This window comes from Equus caballus, chromosome 27 (genome assembly GCF_041296265.1).
Source record: "Equus caballus isolate H_3958 breed thoroughbred chromosome 27, TB-T2T, whole genome shotgun sequence".
In the NCBI taxonomy this organism is placed as follows: Eukaryota; Metazoa; Chordata; class Mammalia; order Perissodactyla; family Equidae; genus Equus; species Equus caballus.
Genome location: NC_091710.1, coordinates 41,405,068 through 41,422,719, shown reverse-complemented (window position 1 = coordinate 41,422,719; position 17,652 = coordinate 41,405,068). Strand labels below are relative to the sequence as shown.

The 17,652-nt window shown below is 39.6% G+C and overlaps 1 protein-coding gene across 15 annotated transcripts in view; it reads right to left on the bottom strand.

Annotated features, from left to right (window-relative positions):
* Positions 1-17,652, bottom strand: part of FAT1 (FAT atypical cadherin 1) — a 131,549-nt gene that overhangs the window by 21,912 nt on the left and 91,985 nt on the right. For all 15 annotated transcript variants that reach the window (XR_011433374.1, XR_011433375.1, XR_011433373.1 and 12 more), the window contains exons 9-15: positions 17,368-17,578; positions 8,049-12,116; positions 7,055-7,251; positions 4,252-4,405; positions 3,215-3,448; positions 1,977-2,366; positions 228-442 (exon numbers count right to left, since the gene is read on the bottom strand). Coding sequence is in view for 10 of the 15 variants with exons in the window: in XM_070253407.1 (XP_070109508.1) it covers positions 228-442; positions 1,977-2,366; positions 3,215-3,448; positions 4,252-4,405; positions 7,055-7,251; positions 8,049-12,116; positions 17,368-17,578 (5,469 nt within the window). In the remaining 5 variants the exon portion in view is untranslated. The remainder of the gene's footprint in view (positions 1-227; positions 443-1,976; positions 2,367-3,214; positions 3,449-4,251; positions 4,406-7,054; positions 7,252-8,048; positions 12,117-17,367; positions 17,579-17,652) is intronic.

Genomic DNA, 17,652 nt, shown 5'->3' with positions numbered 1-17,652 from the left:
TATCACACTCCTGCTTAGGCGACAGCTAAGGAAGGGACGGAAGTCTATTAAGCAAATTTCTGACATCCAGAGCTAGCTGTGTTAAGGCCATTATGTATAACAGAGTCAGTAACTGACTGGGCGAACAAAAGACATTTCCATATCTTCAACTTATTTGCAAGTAAGCCCACACTACAAAAACTGGATCAATCATCTGGAGAAGAAACCGTAGGGGAAAAGGCACACACCGTAATGACGGACTGCTCAAGAACAGCATCCTCACTGATCACTGCCGTGTAGGTGTCTTGGCTGAAGACTGGGGTGTTATCGTTGATGTCGGTTACATTCACATTTACGGTGGCAACATCACTTAATGAAGGTGTGCCTCCATCAGTGGCTTCGACAGTCAGGTAATATTCATGAGAGCTTTCATAATCCAGATTCTCAATGATAAATATGGCCCCTGTAGAGAAAATCAAAATTACTTCCAGCACTTTAAAATGCCACCACTTTCTCCTTCTATGATGGAAATACACAACGCTTCTAAACAAATTTAATTTTCACTTCAAAACTTTACTTACCATTTATGTATGTTTTCTAATTTCTTTCTTTTTCTTTATTTGTGAGGAAGATTGGCCCCGAGTTCCATCTGTTGCCAATCTTCCTCTTTTTGCTTGAGGAAGATTGTCACTGATCTAACACCTGAGCCAATCTTCCTCTATTTTATGTGGGATGCTGCCACAGCATGGCTTGATGAGCAGTGCTATGTCTGTGCCTGGGATCCAAACCTGTGAAGCCTGGACCTCCGAAGCAGAGCACAATAACTTAATCACTACACTACCAGGCCGGCCTCTCTAATTTCTTAATTCAACAATTAAAAATTCTGAATTTGCCCATACCTGGATCTTTACTTATCTCTCTTAATTTTATTTTTGGGTTTTTTTTTGTGATATTTAAATTGCTTTCCCAGTCAATACTGCCTACATCCTCACTATAAAAATGATTGTGTTTCTTCTCTTCTAAATCATAGTTTAATACAGACTTCTCTCTAATCTAATAAAATAAAAAGAAAGCATAAAAATTCTACTCTTCGGCTTTTAGTTTTTTCCTTCTCAGACTTTTACAGAAATGTGGATCCTTTTTAAAAATCTCTAGAATAGCTCTTTATTTACATCATTAAAAACATCCCTTTTTGGTTTAACAACTCCTTTAATATCTTCCCTTTTCTCTTCCTTACAGTCCATCCTACTTAAAGAGCCCCAAAAAACCAATTTTATGATACATGTTAAAAATACATTTTAAAATAGCATCTTCACACACCTACTCTTCATCTGAAATAGTCATGTACAATTAAATACAGTTTGAATGGACCAACTTCTTACAATGTTCTAAGACTTACAGCTATTTTAGACCACAGGTTAGCAAGACTATGAAAGTATTCATGCAGCAAGAGTCAACAGCTCCAATGACGTGGCCCTGCGGGCATCATTCAGTCAGTGTGACTCCACGTCCTTCCATTATACAGAACCAGCACAATAAAGAAGTCAATTTCATCAGTTATCAGCCTGCCCTATCGAGACTAAGAAGAAACAGGTGGAAACTATTGTTTTACTGCAGCAGTTACTTCACATGAGGTCCTCATAGGGGATAAAAAGGAGCCATTATGCAAGACTCTTTATGACTTTCCACTCTTTACCTGAATTTACCACATCTTATATCTTTACTAAATTACTAGGGTGACACTTTAATTTTCTATTTAATTTGCTTACAAATATAATGGATACGCCAGAAATGTATTTTATTATGTAGAACTATAAAGTTCTTCTAAACCACCCTTAATCCCACTTAAAATAATAGCTCAAAGAAAACTTCCGTTTTATCTTTTTAACCCATCTCCTGACAATGGACGATCTGTCCCTTTGTATCAGGTAAAGTGCCGGGCAATCGGGCCTTTGTGGCAGAACCAAGGGTTTCTTCTCATTTCCATGGTCGGTTACCTGTTTTAGAATCTATGCTGAATTTTCCATGTTCATTTCCACTTATTATTGAGTAGGTGATTTCTGCATTTGCTTCAATATCCCGGCTTGCCGCATACACCTGAAGAACTTCTGTTCCAATGAGAATGTCCTCGGACACTGTGGCACCATATTCACGGTACTCAAACACGGGTGGGTTGTCATTTATATCCAGAACTGATACAACAACAGTGCCAACGGCTGTCAACCTCCTTGGCAAACCGTGGTCCACGGCTTTCAAAGTAAGGGTGTAGACCGCCTGGACCTCTCTATCCAAAGGCTTTTCTAGCTGAATGATTCCAGATAATTCATTAATGGAGAACTGCCCATCAGCAGAGTTAATCAGAGAGTAGCTTATCTTCCGATTCAATCCTGTCAAGACAGGACATCACGTTAGAACGTTTTTATTTCAAGAAATTAAATTATTTTTTTTTGAAAAAACATGTAGCATATTAAAACGGAAACATGCTAATATACATTACAAATTCTTGTAACTATGATCTTAAAAAAGTAAACTTTTAGATTAACAATTTACTGAGTTTAAACAGATATAAATATAATTTCATAATTATCTGGCTTTTTAAGACTGTTATACAGAAACTTATGCAGAATACCCAGCAGATCTTTTAAAATGAAGTCTATTTATTATTTAGCTTCAATGACAAAGATTTATTTGAAAAGTGACATTTTTGCTATGCTTCTAATTCTTCAGTAGCAGTGTGACTGAAGAAATTATTTTTATTCTCTGCTATCAAAATGCTAGGAATATATATCCTAGAGCCTTATTTTCTCCATAAAAATTTTGAAAGGTTTGTAAAACCATAACAATATGGCATTTGCTTCTTCTATGTTCCTATGATCCCTTTATGTCACTAACGGTTTGTTCACAAAATAACACTTCACTCATTATTTCAATGGGATATAAAGATCAGTTAACACAGTCACTAATCAGAATTTTAGGGACACCAGAGATACCTTACAACAGTAAGTTCACTGGGCAGAATTTTGAGACTTCAAATACTCATTACAAATGAATTCATTATTCTAGAGATTTCATTCCATTTTTAATGCTAAGGAATTAAATAACACAATTGAGTTATTCAATATGCACAGGGTAAGAGAAATATTCAACAGGCTGTATTTGGGATGTGTTTTAAAACAGAGATTCTGAAGGTCTTGGTGCACAGTCTGAAGGCAAAAGCATCTTTTCCAGGTCATACCTGCGTCAGCGTCAGTGGCCTGCACCCTTGTCAACAGCGTCCCAGGCTCCGTGTTTTCAAACACGGTAATGGTGTAGGGATCAGCAGAGAATTCAGGGGCGTTATCATTCACATCTTCTAATGTGAGCACAATATGAGCTTGACAGAATCTTCCCCCGCCATCTGTGGCCTTGACTAGAAGATTATAAACTGCTTGCTCCTCGCGATCAAGAGGGACTAATGTTTTCAGCTCACCTAAAAACCAAAAAACAAAAAAGGGACTCACTTCAAATTTTAACATGTGAACTGCAATGGCGCATCTTATTTCTCCTTTTCTCTTAGAATTACAAAATCTGAGTAACAGCCTTCCTTTGGAGGACAATTTTATCAACCACAGAGTCAACAGGTGTGTGAGCACGGCGAGTTCCAGGTTTGCAAACTCTGCCAGGTGCTAGCTCTTTAAGTCGTAAAGACCTTGAGGCTTGGGCCTCTTGTGTTACAAATAATGTCACAAAAGCAAAATAGCTACCAAATTAAAAAAATCTTCTTAATTGATTCAAAAATTAGATTCATATGTTCCAATTAGTTGGCAGGGTGCTTAGTAGAAAACTGTTATTTGACCCTAATTTTAACAAGATACAAATTATAAGAGGAAAACAATCCTAGTGATTTAAAGATGAATGCAATACCATTAATCATTTTAATGAATATGCTCAAGTAAATAAATTTATGGTCATGAGTTTAAGAAAATAAGCTATATTTAAAAATGGATAAAGCAGAAAGTTTGAAATAAACTGTTTTAAAAGAGTTGATATAAACAACTAAATTTTAAATCCTTTGAAACTTTTAAAGTAGGTGATGTTGCTGTTAATTTTTTATCTCATCTCAAATTTTACACATTAAATTGCTGTTCACATTTCTAAAAGATGCCAATTTTGTAGCATTAGAGTAAACTTCACAAGAACAAAATGTAATTCCAAATTTTGTATGTGATCTAAAACCACCCACGTATCATTTTGTTGGAACACAATTAATTTTGCCCCAAACTCCATTGTTACCTGTGTCTGGATTTAGTTTGAATTTTTCTGCACCTGGACCAAATAACGTGTATGTAATTTCAGCGTTGGAACGGATGTCTGCGTCTGTAGCAGAGACCTGCAGGATCAATTTCCCAGGAAAAGCGTCTTCTGGAATCGTGTCTGAATATAAGGTCTACGAAGATTTTAAACAATATTGTTAACAGAAAACATTAAAGGTTAACACGACTGCCAAGGGAATAATGGAAAAGAAATCATTTCGCTTGGCTATAGAAAACATGAGCAATAGCTAAAAATAAAATCCCAAGGCATTTTCAAAACTATTCTTCTTATAAAACAATGTGAAACGAGGAGACATGTAACAGTTAACAACTCTGTACCCCTGAAAGAGCCCGACCTGACCTTTAACCCACAGTATTCTGAATACTTTATGCCTTTGAGCTGGTTTCATATTTAATTTAAATTCTTATGAGAAAATATTAGTGCTCCATATTTACCCAAAAATCAGAGAGAATAAATACCTATTATATCATATCTACTTATTTCTCATACAAGAATTTATTGTTTGCAATCGTTAACACATAACCAAATAATTGCAATGGAGAGAGAAGTGACTCTCATGTCTGGGAGAAAACAAAGGTTCCCCAGGGCTCAGGGGGGCTGGGGGAGAAAGCGATGCTCCTGCCAGGCTCTTCTATCACCCTGCTCCATCCTGTCTTGCTTCAAATCTGACCCAACTCTCCAACATAACAAATGGTTGCTTCTACTTCGAACTATTTAGAAATCTCTGCCATAAACTGAAACATAAGACAAACAGGCAAGATTTTATTGAGTTTATTTTCTTAATATGAGCTCAATTTTAGGTGAACCTCATTTTATGACTCATGAAACAGGATATTTTGCAATACTGATGATTTCCAATGACCTAGTGTCCTAATTTACTATTTCCCAATAGTATTTGGGAACTGACTATTCCCAAAGATGATAGGGTATTAAATCCAAATAATATGAAAGTGTTAAAAAACAAAACACACATATTTAGTTTCTATAAGGTATTTATACATATATATGCACCCACACAGAAATTATCCCTCCCTTCAAAAAGAATACTGTCACCAAAAGGTACAAACGTGGATTGGCATTAACTCCTCAACCCTCAGCAGTTCCACTTCCCTCCTGACTGAATCGTTACCGTCCTTTTCCCTAAGAACAGCTCTGTTGCTTTCCAGCTACCACACGTCTGCCTACTGCAGTGTTCTCCAACTCCTCCGTGCCTCTTCAAAATCACTGTCCCCTCTACCCAGCCTTCCCTTAATCTACCACACTCTTCTTCCTTCCTTTTACTCTCAACTCTCTTCACTGGCCAAATCGATGTCCGTGAGGCACACTCTTTAATCTCCTGCATTCAGGCGTCCACCGACGTCATGATACGGAGACCGCCACCAGCAAGCCAGTGTCAGAACCCACACTCTGTTTCACATCTGGATCATCTTTCTAGCTCTGTCACGTTCTGCTCGCCATGCTGCCTCCTGAAAGTTCTCTCCTCCTTCGTTCTCAGTAACACAGCGCTGATGTCTGCCTTCTCTTCCTGCCACCTCTGCTTCCTCCTCCCTTCTCCCTGGGGAAACACCTAGCTCCACTCTTTTTGTTACTTTCCTCTCAAAGGCATTCAATTATCAGTTATCCATTCAACGGCCAAGTTGACACAGCCTCTCCTAATATCCATCCCTCAATCTCACCATCTCTAAATGCCTAAAAAACACACTCAACCCAATGTCCCATTACCTTAAACCTAACAAATCTGAAACGGAACTCAACATGCTTCCTCTAAACCCAATTCCCACTCCAGGCTTATCTTTGGTCTTCCTCTCAGTCACTCCCATAGGAAACATTAAAGTTGATCTTGACCTAACACACTTGCTGTGCTGTCACCTCCCGGCAGGACCAACTGGGACCAGTTGTTCCTTTGTAGTGTCTCTTGCCCTTTCATTCCTTCTGCCACCTCTGCCTACTCTCCGTTATTTCCTTGCTTTCATTCTTCCTCATCTAAATGGACCCAATACTACCAAACTCATCTTAAAGAACTCTCTGTTCCTGTCATCTCCATCTTTCAAATACAAAAGCACTCAATGAGTCCCTATTTTCTCTAGGATAGATTCCCGTCCCCTGGATGGACTGTCACAGCCTCTACAATCCAGTTTACCCTCAAGCCGCACTGCCCTTCCACTTCGACTCGATTATCTAACTGCCACCTCTTGAAGGCTCAGCTCTTCCTCATCCTCGAGCTCCATGACCACCCCTGCTCAAGTCCTCGTTGTGCAACCTTGATGGAATGGCTCTTCTTTGGTCTATTTGCTCTCATCTCAGATGGTGGCCCCAGAGGTGTGGGAGCCCCATGGTTAAGCTCTCAGTTTCTCTAGTGTGTAGAAGAGCAAGTGCCCCAGCAAGAGGCTGTGAAGCCAAACGCAGTCTGTAATAAAGAAGTGCTGGCCACATAGTTCCCCCAAAATACGCTCAGCCCCAAATGGAGGGAATCCCTTCAAGAAAACTTCACAGGCATTTTTAGAGTTAAACACAACTGTCAGCCTGTCTCTAATTTACAGTATTGTTGCACGAGCTTTTTAAGCAATTTAATGATTCCCACAACAGTTGTGAAGCTAATCCAACTCTTGCCCCACGTAACACTCACCTCTGCTTAAACATAAGAGATTACACCATGAAACATATGTGATTTACACCAAGCCCCAGATGATAGTCCTAATTGAACGGTTTAAGAAAGCAATCTGAACACACAATATATAAATTTAAAGAAAGAGCAGCCTACCTTCTCACAAATGGGACTGTTGTCATTTGCATCAAGAACTTTCACTTCAACTATAGCTTTTGATGAGAAGGTCCCATCAGTTGCTGTGATAGTCAGAAGATAATTGTCCCTCTTTTCCCTGTCTAGAGGTTTCTTAACATAGACCTTCCATTCACTCTGTATATTTTCAATAGCGAACTGCCCCAAGGGATCCCCTCCTAGGAAATCAATGGAGGAAGACGAGAGTCAAATTTGTTGAAATAAGGAAAGAAATAAATAACAGGAAATATAAATTGTACAAAAGATAATGTTATGGTTTAAAAGAATTATGGTTTTCAATTTTTTAAAAAATTTTTTTGGTGAGCAAGATTGGCCCTGAGCTAACATGTGTTGCCAATCCTCCTCTTTTTGCTTGAGGAAGACAGTCGCTGAGCTGACATCTACGCCAATCTTCCCATATTTTGTATGTGGGATGCCACCACAGCATGGCTTGATAAGTGGTGTGCAGATCTGCACCTGGCATCCAAATCCATGAACTACAGGCTGCCAAAGCAGAGTGGGTGAACTTAACCACTACACCACTGGGCCAGCTCCAGAATTATGGTTTTTTAAAAAATAATTACATTTAAATTTGGTATATGAAATTCCCCATTTACCAAAACGAAGCAGCATTAAAATGTGTATTAAAACACAGCACTAAGCCAAATAAAATATAAAGACTACTAAATGATACTTTAGCCTACAGTGAAACTATATTTTTTTCTTAATTATATTTATTAAATGTTAAGTCTAAATTTCAATAGAATGAGTCACAAAAATCAAAAACACTCTAATAAAACAACTGTTAGCTTTGTTCAGATAAATAACTTGAAATGTAGCTTAGCAGATGTTATTTAGTTCTACCTAACTAAAATCATCCCTTTAACTCCCAATTTCTATAAAATATGTTGTCTCCGAATTTATACTTCTAATACAATTTAATTTCAAATTACATCATTTAGTTTGAATTTTTTACCTGTTATGTAATATGTCACTTGTCTGTTAATCTCCTCAGAATCAGCATCCGTGGTACTTAAGATGGCAATAACCCCACCTGGTGGGTCATCTTCACTCACTGTCCCTTTATAAATCTCTGCCGTGAACCGTGGGGGACTATCATTGACATCGGTGACAGTGACATCCACAATGGCTGTGGAGGACAGCTGAACCTTTTCCCCATGATCTGATGCGACCACTTTAATCTGGTAATTGTCTCTCTTTTCATGGTCCAGCTCCTTTAGGGTTGTAATCCAGCCTGTTTCCATGTTAATGGCAAAAGATTCCAGGACTTCCACACTTTGTGACTGATCTAGACTATACATAACTTGGCCATTGGTTCCTGAATCCAGATCGGATGCCCTGATCTGGATGACCCTACTACCCCCTGGCAGGTTTTCAACAATAAATGCCTCATATGGATTAGACTCCACGACAGGGCTGTTATCATTTGCATCTTTCACTTGGATACTGACATCCACAGAGGCCACCACCTCAGAGTCATCGTGAGTGCACCTGGCAAGGATGGAAAACTGATACCACTTGGTGGTCTCATGATCAAGACTCTTCTCCAGTTTCAGTCTCCCACTCTGTCTGTCGATCACAAAGAACTCATCCCTGTTACTTTCGGGAGTATTCCCTTTGATTAGGCTGTAAAGAACAGTGCCACGATGTTCTGCTCGGATGAGATCTATCTCCGTTCCAATAGGCATGTCTTCTGGAACTGTATAGGTATAAAATGGCTCTGTAAATTTTGGAAGCTGCATTTCCGGTGGAAGTATTTTAACATAGACAGGAACAACAGACTCTTTGGGTGGAGACCCATTATCCACAGCTCTGACAAAGAAAGTGAAGAACTCATTTTCTAAGCCAATTAAGCTTTCCTTTGTAGTAATGATGCCAGACAGTTTGTTAATTTCCAAATTCTCTTTAACACTTTCAGAATCTGCTTCAATGGCGTAGGTGACATCAGCATTGGATCCCTCATCAGCATCACTGGCAAGAACTTTAATGACTGATGTCCCTTTGGGAGCACTGGATCCAATGTTCACTTCATACTTGGTTGCTCGAAATTGTGGTGCATTATCATTGTCATCTGTAAGGATGACATTAATGGTGCAGAAAGCAACTTTTCCTCCAGCATCCTTAGCCATTAAGCGAACTGAGATTACTTTCTCTGCTGGGGTTTCTCGATCAAGTTTTTCCAAAGTAAATATCTGACCTCTCTCATTTGTGTAAAATCTGTCTTTGGCAAAGTCATTTACAATATGGTAAGTAATGTCACCGTAAATACCAGAATCCCCATCAGTTGCTTTAACCTCAATCACCAGGGTGTGTACGGGAGCATTTTCAGCTAGCTCCACTTCATATTCATTCTGAAGAAAAACAGGACTGTGCAAATTGCCTCCAATTACAGTTACATGAACCTGAGCTGAACTTCTAAAAACTCCATCAGAAACAGAAGTGTTAAGACTGTAAAATGGCTTCAAGGTGTGGCGGCGCAGGTTTGAGAGTGTGATAATCCCTGTTTCACTGTCAATGACAAAATTCTTATGATCGTTGCCAGACAGAATGGAATATTCCAATTTGTCTATGTCTGAACTGTCCGCATCATAGGCTTTTACACAGGTCACAAAATGCCCATGAGTCGCATGCTCGCTAATTTTGGCTTCATAAATCTGTTGGTCAAATAGCGGTGGATTATCATTGAGGTCAGTGACATCCACTGTGACAATCACATCACTGCTCAGTGGGGGCATGCCACTATCAACAGCCCTTACAAAAATCTTGTGCTGCTGGAACTGCTCATAATCCAAAGTTCTGACTAGTGAAATGAGACCAGTGCTGCTATCTATATGAAAATGATCATGACTCTTGCTATGATTCCCAAACATATGGTATGAAATTCCTCTATTTGGCTCTGAATCAGAATCTGTTGCTTTAACTTGAACGACAGATGTTCCAATTACAGAAGCCTCAGAGAGGGTTGCAGCATAAGACTGTTGAACAAACACAGGAGGGTTATCATTGATATCTTCTACTATTATGTCAACAAACACTTCAGCATGAGCCCCAGTCAAGGAGTCAGTTGCTCGTATGCTCAGTTTATATGCTGGGTGGGACTCAAAGTCCAGAGGAGCTATGACATTTATCACTCCAGTGTTGAAGTTAATAGTAAACTGGCTAAAAGGATCCCCATCTGTGATGCTATAGAACACTTTCAACCCTTCTGGACTGTTGGCTTGTATGTGGACCACGGGACTGTGGATCTGGATATTCTCTGGAATCTCTGCACTATAGAAAGGCTTTTCAAACACAGGCATGGCTTTATTCATAACTGTGATTGGAACGATCACTTCAGCTGAAAAAGCTGGGTTTCCTCCATCTTTGGCGACCACTGTGACGAGATATTCTTTGTTTAAGGTGTCAGGTTCAAATTGCTTTTTGAGTGAAATTTCACCTGAGGATCCAATTTGAAAGTGTTCGTGATGTTCCTTAAGGTAATAATGCACTTCCCCGTTCCTGCCGCTGTCTCTGTCCACGGCAGTGACATAGCGAATAACATGGCCCACCACGGTGTCCACTTTAACAACAGCATAGTAGGGAAGGTTGACGAACACCGGCGCGTTATCGTTCTGGTCTTCTATGATGACCTTCACAACGACATGGGCCACTGCTGAAGGCTTCCGTTCCTGTGTCACTTCCACCACCACATCAAACGCCTCCTGCTGTTCCCGATCAAATGGTACGCCAGTGGTGGACACCACTCCTGAGGTGCGGCTTATCTTAAATCTGCGATCTGGGTTGAGGATTTGATAAAACAAAGGCTCATTGATTGGATTCCCAATAGCAGTAATGACAGCTAATGTTCTGGCTTCGGTGGAATTCTCCTTCACTACTGCAGAGTAGAAATCTTGGGTAAACTTTAGTTGGCTTTCTTTGCTTTCTTTCACGTTAATTTTCACAGAGGTAAAGCTTGCAAATCTGCCGTCAGAAGCTCGCATGGTTAACTCATAGCGGCTCCTTAACTGAGTTGTGTTTTGCACAGTTATGGTACCAGTCCTGTAATCCACAGAAAATTTCTCCCCGATGTTGCCTTCGGTGATGGAGTACATTAACTGTGAGAATGCGCTTGAATCAGCATCTGTGGCATTTACGGTGATGACTTTTACTCCTTTGTAAGTTGGCAACAAAAGAGATGCTTCATATAATGACTTGGAGAACACAGGAGGGCAGTCATTAATGTCAATTACATGTATAGTCACATTAGCTGCATATTCAGCAAATAAACGTGGTGTTCCCATGTCATGCACTTGAACGGTAAAGTGAAAAGTACTGGTTTCTTCATAGTCCAAACTTAGCACTGTATGAATAGCACCAGTGCTGGAATCAATAGCAAAATATTTGTGTATAGATGGTTCAACAATGTGATAAACAAGCAAGGCATTTGATTCTTTATCACCATCAACCGCTCGAATCACTAATGGGACATTCTCGGCTGTTAGGACCACACTGTTAATTGAAGCTGATTCGCTAATGAGTCCTGTATATTCTGCCTGCATAAAAACTGGCGAGTTGTCATTTTCATCCTGTAGATGCACCAGAACAGTCGTATTAGTGGACAAACCAGCCATGTTAGTTCCTTGTATTATCAGTGTATAAATGGGCAAAGTTTCAAAATCCAGGGCTTTCTGAGTGATGATACTTCCAGAATGTGGATTAATATCAAAAGCATCAGCTATATTTCCATCTTTTATTTCATATATCACTGATGATTGGCTATGGGCTGTAACCATTCCAACAAAACTGCCAACGCTGATAGTTTCACTAATTTCAACAGAATATTCTTTTGATGTAAACTTCGGAGAGGCATTGTCAGCAATGGTGACAAAGATATGCACAGAAGTTATTTCACTCATTGGTGGGCTGCCTTTATCTGTAGCTTTGACCATTAAATCATATTCCACTTGGTTACTTCGATCTAATTCTTTGGCAGTTTTTATAGAACCCAAGATGGGATCTATTGTAAAAGAATGTCCAATATTTCCTGGGAGGAGAAAAAAAAAAGCATGTTAGAGAAAAATACAAGGACCAGTAGCAGTAGTAGTTGGAGATGCAGAAATAAAGATAACTTTAAAGATTATACTCTGAAATGAAACAGAAATTCAGGGATTATCAACATGTGAATGGAACTTGTTTCATTTTTAACTTGTTTCATTTTTATCCACCTAAAATAAATCAGACTTTTCAGAGTTGTGTTCATCAATTATGAAAAGCAAGAAACAGAAAAAATATCACTCTGTACCTAGAGCCCAAACGCACTCTCTATGGGCTGAACCGGCAATGTGTTGGGGAAGGATATGGTGATCCTTTCATAAAGCAGTTAATAATTTTCTAAGAGTCCCTCAAAACCCCTTTGGACCGTATTTATTTTTTCAGCATTTATCACTTGCAAATTCTCACAATGCTTATTCATTAGGAAAGATTTCAATTAACTAAAAAACTTTAACATGCTTCAAGAGAGTTGTCCCTTATTTTACATATTCAGAAAATTGATTGAATAAGCTTGGTTAATCTGCCCCACTTCACAGCTCTTGAAGATGTCAATAATATTCCCTTCTTAATCTTTTTCAGATTTATTCTCTAGGTCAGTGGTTCTCAACGGGGGGCAATTTTGCCCAGAAGGAGACATTCAACTACATCTGGAGGCATCTGGGTTATCACTACTTTTGGGGGAGAGGGTGTTACTAACATTTAGTGGGGAGAGCTCAGGGATGCTGCTCAATATCCTATAATGCACAGGACAGCTCCCACGACAAGCAAGTTTCTGGTCTAAAATGTCAATAGTGCCGAGGCTGAGAAACTCTACTCCAAGATAGACTGTTTCACTTGTTTTCCTTCGGACCTTTTCCAGCCATACATATTATATTCATGTACTCAGCCGCAAATGCCAACTCCACGCTGTTCCATAGCTTTGTATCATCGATTGAAATCTTCCTGAAGAAACCAGCGGTTTACTACAGTTCAGCAGTTTACTAACTTTTTGGACAGATCCAGGCAGCGTGAGGGTCCTCAGACTGGCTCCATCCATCAACCCTTCACCCCTTTTCTGTTTTATAAACAGGAGTCCAGAATCCATTATTCTAGTCACAGAATTGAATTGATTTTCCCCAAATGAACTATTACACTTACCCAAAATAAAGTTGACTTGCCACTTAAGTACTTTTTCAAATCCCGTTTTCCTCAAGGTTTGCAATCGAGTGTGGCATTTCATGGACCAGAATTGCTTAGCGTGATCTGCAAACCAGGGGATTAACCAGGCACTTCTTTCTCCACATCATTACTTGTAAACACTTCCTCTACAGCCTTCATTTCCTTCCTTTGATACATTTTCCAAAATTCCATGATGATTTTTTCTGAGGCCAGACCCTGCCTGGTTTTCATTAAGTCTGCCTGGCTCTACATCCAGGCCACAAGGCAGTCCCTCAGGCCACAACAGGGCAGAGGCCCAGGCCTTCTCCAGGCCCCAAAGCTTTGAGCTGAACCCTCGACCAGAAGTGGGGTCCTGCTGCCTCTGCCAGGCCGTGCAGACCCTAATTTCCAGCCTGTCTCCATGAGAGTCAATGATCCCAGATTCTCTCTGTGTTTTAATCAGCCATCAAAACTCTAAGGACCTTTCTCATCCTATCTGTGCATCACCTCACCTTCCAAAACTGACTGATTGCCTGGACCGATACAGGAGACTATGGAAACCTCTGGACAACTGTCTTCATCCCCACCCCTTGGACTTTCCTATGTCTGCACTAATAAAGCAGCTGACCTACCATATATTATATTCATTCATCTATATGCATCTGTTTTATTTTGTATAGTGAAATCTTATAGCTTCCAATATGCAAGCCCTCAAGTGGAGGAACAAATGGATTTTATCTGCACTGAAACAGGCTGGTGGTGTCGGAACATACTGCTTTCTGCACGACTTGCTCCCTGCCCTCTGGCCACAGCAGCCTCCTCCTTGCTCTTCAGTCGGGCAAGCATATTCTCATCTCAAGACCACCATATTTGGTGGTTTCTCTCCTGGAACAGTCTTCCCCCAGCTATTCTCATTGCTTTTCCATTCGTTCACATTTTATCCAAATGCTCCCTGCTTAGAGAATGTGATGGTGACGTCTTCCTGGCTCTCCCTGTTCAGAATGGCTATTTCTGTCCCGTTTTTTTCTTTATAGCACGTATTACAACCTTGTTCTTTTATCTGTTCTCTCACTGGAACATCAGCTCCATTTAAGCATGCCTTGTTTTATTCATTATTTTATCACCTGTGCCTAGAAAAATGCTTGAGACGTAGGAGACACTCTGTAAATATTTGTTGAATGAAATGACTTTTACACATGTATGAAAAGTGAAAGAATTAAATACCAGACAGGCTGATGAGCAGCATGAAAAAAATTAATACATTCATTAAGGTACTATATTTACACTTCTATTTGGTTTTGTTTTTCTGAATTTATATGTTTATTACTACCAACAACCATCTGTTAGATTAAGCACTTCCTATAAAAGTATCTGCAAAAGGAAAGTGTACTAATTAGGAATCTGAAAAAACTTATCAGTTGTGTGAAATTCAGAAACATTCTTTATTACGTGGAGTACCTGGACTTTGATTAAGACAGCTCTGAGCTCGTCACTGATAACCAGAAGGTTAAACAAGAACCCAACTAGTCAATTAATATCTGGATCCCACATACATATCTACTAAGGCAGAAACCATTGGCTTTGCAGATGGGAAAGCAACAGCATGTTTATGTGGAATCACACTGAAGGCTGCTGAGTGGCTTGGACGTGCCCCAGTCTCATCCAGCAATAGGCACATTTACCAAATACTGAAACGCACGTATGGTATTCATGAACGAATCAACAGGGCAGTGGGACACGTATATAACAGGTTCAGGCTTCGTCATTCTTTTAGCTGGAGGTCACTGGTGGTTTCTAAATAGCGTGAAATTGTTCTCTCTATTTGAACAAGGCAATTCTCTGGACAAGCACGTGAATTTGTGCTCATTAGCCACGACTATATTACACACATACACCCCAAAGGGCACGTTGGAGAGCTGTGCACAGGAATCTGCTTCTTCCCACGATGGACGCGCTATGGATGCTCAGTAAGATGCTGACTGCCTGACAGTATAGCAATTTCTATCAAGTTTCAACTGCAACTATATTTAAACTAAGTTTGGGGAAGAAAACCAATTCTAGTCACTAAGTATGTTTACTGAGTGTCTTCTATTTCTAGCGATACGAGTTTTGAAGTCACAATAATCTGTACTTTCAAAAGACAAAGAGAAGAAAGCACCATATAGCCCAGAGTATAGTGCTGTTCTATCTCTAAGCATGTAACTCAATTGTTACTGAAAATATCCTTTAATTAATTCCTTTTTCCCTAAAGACTCCTCATCAGACCAAACCTTTTGCTCAATAAATTGCTGCTAATTAAACATGCAGTGTTACAGCCTGAATTTTTATAACTAGTCTTCTGAACTTTATTAAATGTAATCTGACACAAATTAGGAGCAGGTGACTAGAAACAAAACTGTTAAATGAAAGGCTGTATGACCTTTCACAGTTCCAGCTATTCCAATGGATTTTTCACACACACAATTCCGCTGCCTTTTAATAGGACTCATTTCCTATAAAGTAATTGCTTAGCACAATTTTTATACTACCAAATCCATAAAAGTATCTTCTTCAAAGTCTAAGTTTTCTATCAGAATAGGCCCTTGGCATTCTCTATTCTTTGAGTGGAAATACAGTGCCATTCCTGGAATACCAAATCACTAATCCGTCAGTCACCGGGAGCATTCAAAGAATGCACACGCCTTTAGCGAGGCACCAACAGTCATATTTTAACCACCCAGTTGTTGAAAATTATGTGAAAGCTAAGGGAAAGTTTCACATTTTCTCCTACACAGACCCAGTCAGTTTGTCTATGAGAAAATTATTTTACTGGAGTGCTCAGGCATGCACAAATGGAATGCTGTGTTTTTTTAACAGCTAAATTTCTGAACCAGTGGAAAAACCTTCATCTCGTCAGGGCACTAACTACACTGTAGTACGTTTTAACCCTGCAAACACGGGCTGTATATGAGATCTTACTTGTGAGCAATGGACTGAATTTGGTCCTTTTCAGGGAAATAAATGAAACTTCAAATATATTAAGAAATAAAAATAGTTTAACCACATAAAATACATTAAGCATTGTTTTTTTTAAATTGCTCTCCATTTGCTCAGCTTTTTATTCTATTTACACCTCTGCCAATTTTAATGCCCAGGAAAGACACAATTTCTCAATACGCAGAGGTATGGACTTATTAAAAAAAAAGTCAAGTGGACAATCACAATACTCTAAAGTCATTATAAAAACAAAAGAATGAAAGAGACTATATTCTTTGTGACAAGAGCACCGAGAAAAATGGAAAAATGGAAGCTGCCTTCTTGATATTTAATTACTTATTCATAGTGTTTGGCACAAGGAGGGAAAGTCTCAAAGCAAGGTGACCTCCTGTAAATCATACCTACAACTGTCTAGGCCCATAGTTTCAGCTGGGCTTCCTCACCCTGTTGCCTCTGGCCCCACTGCAGCAGAGCCCTTAGCCTTTTCAGCGTTTCCTCAAGGCCTAGCACCAACCTGGGGCCTACTGCAACAACCCAGCTCCACGAATGAAACACAACCGTCAAAGGTGCTTGGGAGTGAAAGGGACAGAACATCTAAACCTGGAACGGGCAGGAGGGGCATGACACCCTCTTTATGAGATCTGACCCAATTAGAGCTGGAGGAGTCAGCACTGCGTCCTGGAATTTCCTGCTCTGCCCAAGAGAAAATACTCTCTGACTAAAAGTAAAACATTCAATGACTAGACTAGTGTTTTCCTCATAGTGTTTCATAATTAACAGATTATTATGGAGGAAAATCATTGTGTGGTTAAAACAATTTTGGAAATACTAAATTGGTGAAATAAAGTTTTCGTTACTGCAGGACTTTTCAGAGCCTTGAATTACGCTAATATTGCGAATCTCCAAGAACTTAACCCAAACTTACTTAGGACTCTCTTTGCTTTCTAATGGGTTAAAAGTTTAGAAAAAAATCCTCTTTCTCCTAACACGTAAAATGGGAGCTGAAGATCAATTTAAGCAATTTTTACAGTGATACACAGAAATGTTTCAACATCTAGACAAATTTTAGATAAGAAGTATACTTTTTAACAAGTGCCAAGTTAGAAATCTATAGAGTGCTCCAAAAATACCTGATTCGATGGAGTACAATACTTCAGCATTTTTCCCTTTGTCCTTGTCCAGAGCTGTAACCTGCAACACGACTGAGCCGACAGCTGCTGACTCATAAACCCGCCCTTCGTAGGAGGAACTCGTGAACCACGGGGCGTGATCGTTCGTGTCACTGACATTGACAACGATCCTTGCAAAGTTGCGCTTTACAGGGACATCTTGATCTCGTACCTGAAAGAATCAACCCATTATCAATCCCGTTGGGGTTTTCCTTACAAATGATTAAAAATCATCACTCTCAAACA